This window comes from Poecilia latipinna, unplaced genomic scaffold, assembly GCF_001443285.1.
Source record: "Poecilia latipinna isolate Pla-1442-1.1 unplaced genomic scaffold, P_latipinna-1.0 Scaffold914, whole genome shotgun sequence".
Lineage (NCBI taxonomy): Eukaryota > Metazoa > Chordata > Actinopteri > Cyprinodontiformes > Poeciliidae > Poecilia > Poecilia latipinna.
The window spans coordinates 256664-267210 of record NW_015113530.1 but is presented as its reverse complement, the minus strand read 5'-3'; the positions used below and the strand labels follow the sequence as shown (position 1 = coordinate 267210).

At 39.3% G+C, this 10547-nt stretch overlaps 1 protein-coding gene across 1 annotated transcript in view; it reads left to right on the top strand.

Moving 5' to 3' along the window:
• Nucleotides 1–218: 218 nt before the first annotated feature.
• LOC106957554 (fatty acyl-CoA reductase 1) overlaps nt 219–10547 on the top strand; it is a 29859-nt gene continuing 19530 nt past the window's right edge. The window contains exon 1 of the mRNA XM_015048941.1: nt 219–521. Within this exon, the coding sequence (XP_014904427.1) occupies nt 321–521 (201 nt within the window). The 5' untranslated portion in view covers nt 219–320. The remainder of the gene's footprint in view (nt 522–10547) is intronic.

Genomic DNA, 10547 nt, shown 5'->3' with positions numbered 1-10547 from the left:
TTTAGATCTGGTCCTGGTAACCATGACGACAGAAGGAAACCAGCATCTAATATTTTTGAAAGTAGATTTTAATTTAAAAGTTGTCGTTTTGTTCCAATTTATTCCTGAATTGTGGTCGGGGGGCAGCACAACATCAGTCCGGGGTCCTCAAATCGCCCCCGACCCCCAGTTTGAACACCCTTTCTCCAAATGTTAAAGGAACATTCATATTCAACTCTGTCGTCTTTCTGCCTCTGCAGGAGTTTTCAGAAGGCCAAGACCTCGACAGACTGGAAGAAGAAGAAGAGCAGAAGCAGACGTCAGAATCTCAGATCAGACTGATGAACAGCGGCATGGCATCCATACCAGAGTACTACGCCGGGAAGAGCGTTTTGATCACGGGAGCCACCGGCTTCATGGGGAAGGTGCTGGTGGAGAAGCTGCTGCGGAGCTGCCCTGACGTCAAAGCCCTCTACATCCTGGTCAGACCCAAAGCCGGCCAGTCCATGAAGCAGCGAGTCAGCGACATGATGAAGTGCAAGGTAACCGAGTCTCTAGATGCAGCAGCGTTTGGGTCAGTGCTGATGTCTCTTCTCTGCTAACCGGCGGGATCCTCCTAAACGTTTATATCAACCTTGATGTCTGGGAGTCTTAGTTTGAGCTTCTCGGTTTGTTTTTGGCTTTTGGTTTAACAGAGACTGATTTTTGGATTCAGTGTTTGAAGCTTATTGCATTATTTTTTATTTCCTAAGCAACTAAAATCATAGAACAAGAAACTATGTTTAGTTCTCTCTTGTGCTTTTCTGATAAACCACAGTTTAAAGATCATAATTTTCCAGCCTAATAGAAGGTAAGGAGGAATATTTAGAGCATTGGTGACCTAACAAACCGGCACCTTGTCCTGAAAATTAAAAGCAAGAACTGGATATAAAAAAACGTTAAAAGTTTGGCAGCATTCAGGAAACATTGCAACTTCTGCTCAGCATTCTTACTCTATGCACAGGAGCTCCAGTTGTCCCATTCCTCTCAAAAACTGTTAAACATTGTTTTATATTTGTGGGCAAATTAGATTGTGTAAAATATAGCAATAATGAATGGAAACGGGTAAATATCTCACTCACTGCACTACAGTAACGGACATTATTCTAAGAATAATGACTTTGTCACACCAGTCAGTTCCCATTAAACCTCCTGCAGTTAATTTTCTCTCAGCATTTTCTTTGGCTTTATGCCAATGCTACACATACGAGATGCCAAATTACTGTCATTTAATTGGCTCAGACACAAGGAAAATAAAATAGTCGCTAATTGTTGCTGTCAAACATGCAGGAGAAACGTTTGAAGAGTTCAGTACGACGGTCTGGCTGCTGACTGTATGCAGTCATTATGCTAGCTTATCCTATTTTTGTGTCTTCATCAGTTTGGATCATTTCTTCTCCGAAAACAACGTTTCTAATTACTTCATAATCCTGATGGGAAAGTGAGATAAGCAGGCAGAAGTTTCGATGTTTCGACACGCTCAACTGATTTACATTCAGGAAACTGCCTCACCTTTCTGGGATGTTTTGGGAAAGTAGTTTTTAAATCTTTATCGTTATCACAATAATACCACAAATATCATGATAAGATACTAAGTCCACATCGCCTACCTGTACACTAAAGCACTTTTTGTGTAAAAAAACACACATTTTAAAGTCACTTATCTGTGTTGAAAAACAACAAAAGCATATTAAGGCTGATATAGATGAAAAATTTAGTAATTTTTGACAAAAAATTTGAGAAAATCTCAGAAATTTTCTAGAAAGAAAAAAAAACAAAGAAATTTCTGAGCTCCAAAAATTTAAAATTTGCAAGAAAAAAATCTGAAATTTTTTGATTAATCTCAGAAGTTTTCTAGAAAAAAACTAAAATTTTCAAATTTTGAAAGTTTTTTTTCTAGAACATTTTCAACTTTTCAAATTAAGAAATCTAGAAAATTTCTGAAATGAAACTCAAAATGTTTTATTTTTTTTTTTTTCTAATTTTTTTCTATCTTCATTTACCTTAAAAAACAGTTTAACGGTTATTTTAGGGTTTGCTCTTTAAATCTTCAACTCACCTATCAGATTTAGACGATCCTTATTCAAATTTGCTCTGTCGGCTGATCAAAGGCAGAGCAGCTGAATGTTTGCATAGCAACAGAAATTTGCCTACATATTCCTGCAGCAGCTTTGATGGACACAGTGAATAAAGCTCAACAACCCCAGAAGAGCCCAAAAGTTCATATTTGAGCTGGAGCAGAAATGGATCATGACTGGTAACAAAGGGTTAACCAAACCGGGGCTGATTGAAATGACAGAAGCAAAGATGGCAGCAGAGGAAGTCAGACGCAGCTCCAAACAGCTGCCATCAGGCTGGGCAGCAAAGCATGACTCAGCAGAAACCTCCAAACTCCGCTGGACGTAATGAGGAGCGAAGGATTGACGGTGTGTGTGTACTGATGTGCTCACAAACAGCTGCTGCTCGCTCCGACTGCTGCTGGCCTCAAACTGTCAGCGCACCTAAGAAAACGACACGTTCTCTTTAATCCTCTTTGTCTCCCTGTGATAGCATCTGTTTTTACTACTCTCATTGGGATTAGACCTCGCTCCTCCTGCTGCTGCTGCTGCTGCTGCTGCATTCATTACTCTGCTCACCGCTGCACCAGCAGCAGGGCGGCGCTTGGAGAATTTGCTCTTAATTTAGCTAAAAACGTGGCTTTTCTGCTGCTGTTCATGATGAACACAAAGCCTAAACAGTCGTACGAAGAGAAAGAACAGTTCTGATCAGGACTCCATTGGGGCTGAAACGATTAATCAGATTAATCGATTATAAAACTGATCGACAACTAATTTAGCAATCGATTAATCGTTAACTGTACAGACGCACCAAAAGATACATACTTAAGCCTAACTGTACAAAAAATGTATACATTTTGCATTTAAAATAAAAATACAACTTTTGTCTGTAAAAATGTTCTCCTCAAATTGATTCAAATTCTATAAGATAAAAAAACATTTTAAATATTGGATACCTATGGAATGATCATTAACAAACTAAATTGCTGTTTTATTTCAATTTAGGCAATAAAATGTTTTTTTTCTTATAAGGGAATTGAATTGTTTATTCTCATATTTTAATGTATTTCTAATCTTTTAGTGGTTAAATTAAAAAGCTTAAGAATGTAGCCATTTTTTAATCCGTTTAATCGGTTAATCACATGAATAATTGATTACTAGGACATGATTATTTGTGGCGCTAGTGTTTGAATTTATTTTTTACGGCTGGGAATTTTTACATGTAGTTTTAAAACTGTATCAGCTGAGGAATTGGGTGAATAAACTTTCTAAATGCACTTAAGAGACGAACTGAAAAGCAGGCAACCAAACACAGAACCTTGCGTTACTCCAAAGTTAGAATAGTTTGGACCTTGAGGGGAAAATGATTTCTAATCAATTAGGTTTATTGGTATGTTGTGCACAATGCAGAGAGCTTGTAAGACAATCGGTAATGAAGCAGTTTAATGAAAAACTCTACCAGTCGACACACAGGTCACGATAATAAATATGGCCATTAAAATAACACTACGGAATAAGAAATGCATGAAAAAAAACCTTAAAATGTGCATAACTTATGATCAATGTTGATGTTTCTGGCTTTCTAAGAGCCACTTTTTAAGATGCTTAGAGGATCTAAAGACCCCAAAGTTGAACTGGTGACCCAAAGCAGCTAACTACTGGTTTATCATTTTATTCTGGAGGGAAAAAAGTTTATACTCTCATTTCTTGGAAGCCTTTTATAGATCTAAAATCTGTTTATTTTTGTCTTTTGGCTTTATTTCTCCATCTCTGCAGTGTTTTGTGTAAAAATCCAGGCTCCCTCAGACTCTCTCTGCATTCAGAAGAACCGATATCATTAAATTTCCAAGAAGGAGCCTTGGGTACTAATTGGTATTCAAGCGAGTCCTCGGGTCAGTATTATTCTTTTCCGAATCGGGATAATTCATGAGGGAGGACTGTGGTATTGTCTCTCAAGTGGCCTCTCATCCTTCAAGCCAGGCCAGTGTCTTCCTTACAACCTGTTGCTAGGTAACGACCCGGAGATCCGGCCCGCGGCACTTTTTCAAACGATGCAATCAGGGGCCACTGCCCCCGGCAGGGAAAGGACAAACCAATACGAATCTCATTGTGTCTGCTCCGACATTGACATTTAGACTGTTGGGGGGGGTTTTCCTTTCTTTTCCGCAGCAGCCAGGTCGGTTTGATCCGGTAGAAAATGTTTGGCTGTAAGAATCGGTCGGTCCAAAGAGGTGGGAGAGGGAATGTTTTTGGTAGGAACAAGGATCTCCTGGAATGCGGCCTACAGAGGAGGAATATTTTCCTTTTTCTTTGGGTCATTATGCTGGTTAACGCGCTCTACCAGTGGATAATGAGCGTTATTACTGATTATATAGTTCACTTTTGTTAAGTCAGGTTTATTTGTATGGCACATTGAAGCAGCAAGGAAGCTTAAAGTAACAGTAACCAATTACTAAACAGGCTTTAACATCACGTTTTGGTCAATGTTCCAGTTATTATTAACTTCAGTGTTTCAGACGTTTGTTCCAGATTTGTAGTGCGTAGAAACTGAATGCTGCTTCTCCATGTTTGGTTCTGGTTCTGAATGCAGAGCAGACCAGAACCAGAAGACCTGAGAAGTCTGGAAGGTTGATACAGCAATGTGTTTTGGTGCAGAGCCATTCAGTGATTTATAAACCAGTTTTAAAGTGAGCTACAGTATAAGGGCTTTAGAACTGGGGTCACGTTCTTTATCTTCCTAGTTTTAGTCAGAACGCCAGCAGCAGTGTTCTGGATCTGATTGACTTTTTTTTAAGTAAAAACACATGGATGAGTCTCTATATTTTACTGAAATATTACTCTTTTAATCCTAAAAATGCTCGTCAGGTGACAGAAGACCGACTTTGTTACTGTCTTTATGTGTCTTTGGATGTTCAGACTCAGATTTCTGGCCTGATCAATAGTTCCTTGCTGTAAAAACTGAAACTCTTGATCATTCCTCTTTAGGTCCAAAGAGGAACGATCAGCTGGAGAAGGTTATGGCCCATTTCTCCACTCTATCGGTGAAGTCGGACGGTTTTTTCTCTTTTCCCTTCTTCCCCACCTTCGCTTGTTTCTGTGCTACTTTTTTGGAGCCTCTCTTTGCACATCCTCCGAATCTACAAATTATGGATCTGGATAACTGGTCTCTCAATACACAGGAGAGCCCAATAAATCATCAAGGATTTATTTGGTCTCATGATAACAGGACTTCTGCTGCTTGGAGCTTGCGGATGCCTCGAATTTGTGACGGACTGAGTTGAACTAGTGAACAGTCGGACTGATGCTGTGAGACGGAGGCACAAGTTGGATGTGATTCTTTGGACTCTAAAACTGACTAGCCGGATGGAATCGATCCTGGAGAAGTTGCTAGTTTTCGGCCCAATGGGAACGACCTGTAGACTTTAAGTCTGCCCGTTCTACAGACGGTTTGCTTGTTCTGAGTCTGCCGGCCTTGGCTGTTTATCTCAAATCTGCTGGAGTTTATATAAACAAGCCACTCCTTCCTAATGACAACCTTCTATCTTCTCCTTCCTAAAGACAACCATGGCAGGACTCAAGGACATGCTCTGAGATGATACCGTTTATAAACTGGTTTTGAATGGGAGAGCAGGATGTACGAAATTCACGGTCAAACTGCAGACGCTTCTCATTGTTTACAGATACATTTCCCTGACATCACTGCCTTTACTCTCCATGTCTTCAATGTTGCTATTTTCCCTTGATGAGTCCGTTCTTGCCCTTGTCCTTCTGTTTGTCTGGTTTATTTATTACTTGTTAGGAACTGTGGGGTGTGCCCAGAAAAGGAATTAGAACAAACTTAGAAACATTTAGTTCTTATTATTACTTAGAAACTGTGGAGACCTCATTACTTTTACAAAGTCAGAGCATACTTAGAAAGTCCAGAGGATATTTAGACTTATCCAGCGACCCAGAACCGGGATTTGAACAAACTTAGAATCCAGAAAAACTACCTTTTCAGTTACTTTATAGACTCCTGTTCCTCCAACCCAGAAAAAGAATTACTTACTTATACTCATCCAGTAACCCTGAACAGGAACATCTAGTTAATATACTTTGGATCAACATTATTAGATTCTTTCTTTTCTTGCTCTTTCCTTTGGTTTGCTGTGTTGTTTGCATTTCTTTTTAATTCATGTAAAAACTCTGAATTGCCCTAATCCATCTTAATGTAGAGCTGTGTATCATCTGCGTAGCGATGATCGTTGATCCTCTTTCTTGTTATAACCTGCGCTGTTGTTAGCATGTTGTTTTAAATTGGAGGGTTCCCAGGATTCAGCCCTGGGGTGCTCCGCATGTGACTTCTGTCAGCTGCCTTTTTACACAGAGAGTCCCTGTAATGTATCAGGACTGGAACCGGTCCAGTACTGGACCGGAGAGTCGCTTCAATAATATATCATGGCCAACCGTGTCGAATGCTGCGCTGAAGTCCAACAGAACCAACGCTCTGGTTCTTCCACATTTCATATTAATGTGGATGTCACTGGACACTTTCTGCAGGACGGCCTCAGCCGGACTGGTGGACCTAAAACCGGCCTGTCAAGAAACCGTTTAACTGAAACAAATGCTTAGATAATTTTGCTGATGAATGGAGTCAGCCAGTTTTCAGAAGCAATTTCCATATAACTTGTATAAAACTGAATTAAACACTTAAATAATGAGGTTATTATTATTTATTTAAGTGTTATTCCTTCAGCACAGCACTAATGTTGCTGTGCTGCTTTCGTTTTCTCCTCCTCCCACTAATCTCTCCATCATAGTAAATATTCTAGACGTCCTGATTGTAACTGGTCCCAGCAGGCTGGTTTATGTCTCGGCTTGTGGAAATTCCAGTTTGAGTTGTCGTCACGCTGGAAGCATTTGCCTCGCCCCCCGGAGTCGCAGCTCGCCTTCCTTTGTTCGCTCTAGTTTGGATCTTGAAGATAAACCCCGTCGTTCATCAGCGTGGCGGCGCGTGGCGGCGTTATCACCGTCACCTGAGGATGAAGGGTGATGAGGAGTTTGCAGTGTTGAGTTTTGTTTCCTGTCAGATCAGGACTGTGAAGGGAGAGAAGGAATTTCCATTCGGGTCTCATCTGCTTTTAAAGAACAAACAAAGCGCTTAAAAAAACTGTTTTTGGGTAATGAGGGAATGTTTTTGTTTCAAAAATCTCCTGATAAGTCACATTCCACTGTTACCTAGCAATCCCAGCCAAGTCCAACTTGTTACCTAGCAACTCAAGTGGAGTTCCAGCATGTTTGGTCAACTGGTTTTTAACTGCTGTACAATGGCTGCTGGAAGAAAAGAGAAGTGTTTTGTTGTTGATGTACCATTCAGAAACCACTTGCTGCGTTCTTGTTGGTTTTGCAGGAAGCTCTACTGATGCTTTTCAAAGATGTACAGTTGTACAACAGTACATCTGTGCGCACCTATTTTCACTTACATTGAGTTGTAGGGGCGTGGCTTGGATTTAAAGTGACAGAAACATTCTGACCTCAGCAGGATGAATATGTTTTGTATAGGCCACAGACCTGTCCTGTAAAAAAAGATAACATAAGTTTAAATTCAGTGCTGTATTTGTATTGAATTTTCACAGGAAATGATATTAAAAGTAATACAGCAGTAATATGTTTTATCTTACTAGGTTTAAATCTGTTCTTTTTGCTATTTTATATCATTTTCCACCCACAAACAAAAACTACACATCCTGTTTTTGCTTTAAAAAGAAATTGATATTCTGGCTGTTTAAGATGTTTGGTAAGAATCCGCCTCAGATGGACTTTACTGGTGTTTGATCTCTGAAACAAACAGATCTATTCTGCTAATGCGCTGCAGCTTGTGATGTCAGATGACGGTTTGAATATTTATTTGGTCGGTGGTGGACAGCAGCATCAGTCGTGTTTTAGTGAAACGTTGTGGTTGTTGCAGCTCAAGAAGAAGATTTACTGTTGATGGCCGGCGCAGAGCGGCGGCTCATCGCTCCGGTTCACCTCCTTTAATTTAAGAATGATGGATGATTTTAGAACGGATGTGGGATATTTCAGCTACTATTTCCAATATTTTATTTGTCCGTCTCTGAAATCCCAAGAGAGCAGCTTAATTTAGGGAAATGGTCATAATTACCATTCATTTCACTCACGCCAGGATTAGCCATTGCAAAGCTAATTAAATTATTAATAATGTTTTTCTATTTTTTTTGCATTTTGCCAGCACACCAAATGTAAGTCTGAGATAAACAAGTTTATTTTTTATACGTTTGCTACAAGATTCATTAAAGATTGAGGCAGTTAATATTGAAGTTTCAGTCTAATTCATCACCATCCAGCTGTAGTGTTCATAATCTGTTAATCTATTCAGATTTATTTTTGCTTTAAGAAAAATAATCTGTTTAAGGGAACTTACAAAATGTTTTTTTTTCTTTCCTGATGATTTAATTAAGTTTAGAAATAAATAAATATTCTGCTCTCTAATCGACTTCCGGAGCTAAAAGCTGCTTAAAGAAAGAAGTTTTGCTTCAGTTCAAGTCCGAAATTATTCCAAATCACAAAAATCACTTATAGCTGTTTAGCAGTGATAAAACATTTAAACTATTATTTAAATGTTCTTTTATTTCATCACTTCATTCATTTTATCTTAATGTTTTAAATTTCGGTTGACTGAAGCTCTTTAAACTTTTTTCTGGTCTTCAAAACTAGGTCTTTATGTTTGCAGCTGGTGGATGATTACAAGTGGAGCTTTAAAACATTCGATGATAAATGCAGATTCACCTTTGACCCCAGTGGTTCCCACACAGGAGCTGCTGCTGCTCTGGCAGAGCAGGATGTTGGTCAGATGATTAAACGGTTTCATCGTCCCTGAACTTCAGACTGAGCTGCTTTGGATGGTTACTGCTTCAAAACTATCAATAAAAAGATTCAAAAAGCCGTCAGCAAGGAACAAAAGCTTCTTGGCTTTAAATCAGTCAGGATATTTTTAAAGCAGTTCTTAAATATTTAAGGTGACGATTAATCGGATTTAAAAAATTCACATTCTGTTGATTTTTCGTTTAAAAACTTAAAAATTTTTATACAATATTTGAAATAAACCATTAAATTCCATTTTTATACACATTGTATGGCCTGAAATTCAACAACATGGCATTGCTTCATGAATGATTGACGGCAACATGTGAAAATCTTTCAGCATCAATAGAGAAGGTCTGATCTGATTCAGTTTTCTAATAATCAATTAATAATTGGACACCAAAAGGTGTTTAATAGCTGATTTTTTTATTTATTTATTTTTTTTACAGAATTTGAACCAGGTGAAGCTAAAATTTAAAAAAAGCCACATTAGGAGTTTTGTGGCAAGATGCAAAAAATAAATTTTTTTGCATCTTGATTCAAAATGTTCAAATATTTTTGTCCATTTTAGCTTAAGTACCGCTCTGTTGTTCCTTCTGCAAATGTCATTTTTAGAGTCTGTAACTTTAATGATTAATCATTTCAATAATTGATTAATCACGATTAATCTGATTAATCGTTCCAGCTCTATATGTATTTGCATGGCAGTAACGAGTTGTCTAATTTCCCTCTAGTAAAGTATTTTGAATCTGAATGTTTTAATTGTTTCTCTCCAGCTGTCAGACAGACACAGGAACCCTTTTCATTCCCGTTAGTGTCTGATAGGATCCTGCCTGTAATCCGTGATCAGTCCCTTAAGCTTTTAAGAGGCTCAGACAGTAGAAACAGAAAGGTGGGCACCGCCTTCCCAGAGATTTATAACAATAAATAACGTTTCACAGCCGAGGTTTAGGATTTAAATTGATGAATTTGGGGCTTTTTGTTCAGATCTGTTCTGATTATCGTATCTTTCCAATTCCTTCCTTCGGCTCTTCTTTTGTCGTTAAACCTGCTCACATCCTATTATTTCACTAATTTAGACCGTGCATGGCAGCAAATGGAGGTCAGCACTAAGGGAACTGCTGCTAATTGCTTCCTTCTGACACACTTTGGCTCTTCATGGTTGCTGTACGTTTTCTCCTGCCAGAGCCTCTGGTGGCATCCGGCGAAGGCTGCAGACGGAGACCCGTTTTCTTTTTCGTTTTGTTTTTGGATGTTAAAGGAGAGCAGGACGGAGGAGGAGAACTTTCCGCCCTGTTGAGTAGAAATCAGGATTCAGAGCGGAAGGTTCTGGAAACGTTCCTGAGGTTTCTGTTCTGGAGACGGAAACAGATTTACAGACTTTGACTGTCGTCTTCGTCCTAAAAGCTGCATCGGACCAACCAACCAACCAGCCATCCATCCAACCGACCGACCAACGGACCAACCAACCGACCGACCAACCAGCCATCCAACCAACGGACTGACCAACAAACCAACCATCCATCCAACGGACCAACCAACTGACCATCCAACGGACCGACTGACCATCCAACGGACCGACTGACCATCCAACGGACCGACTGACCATCC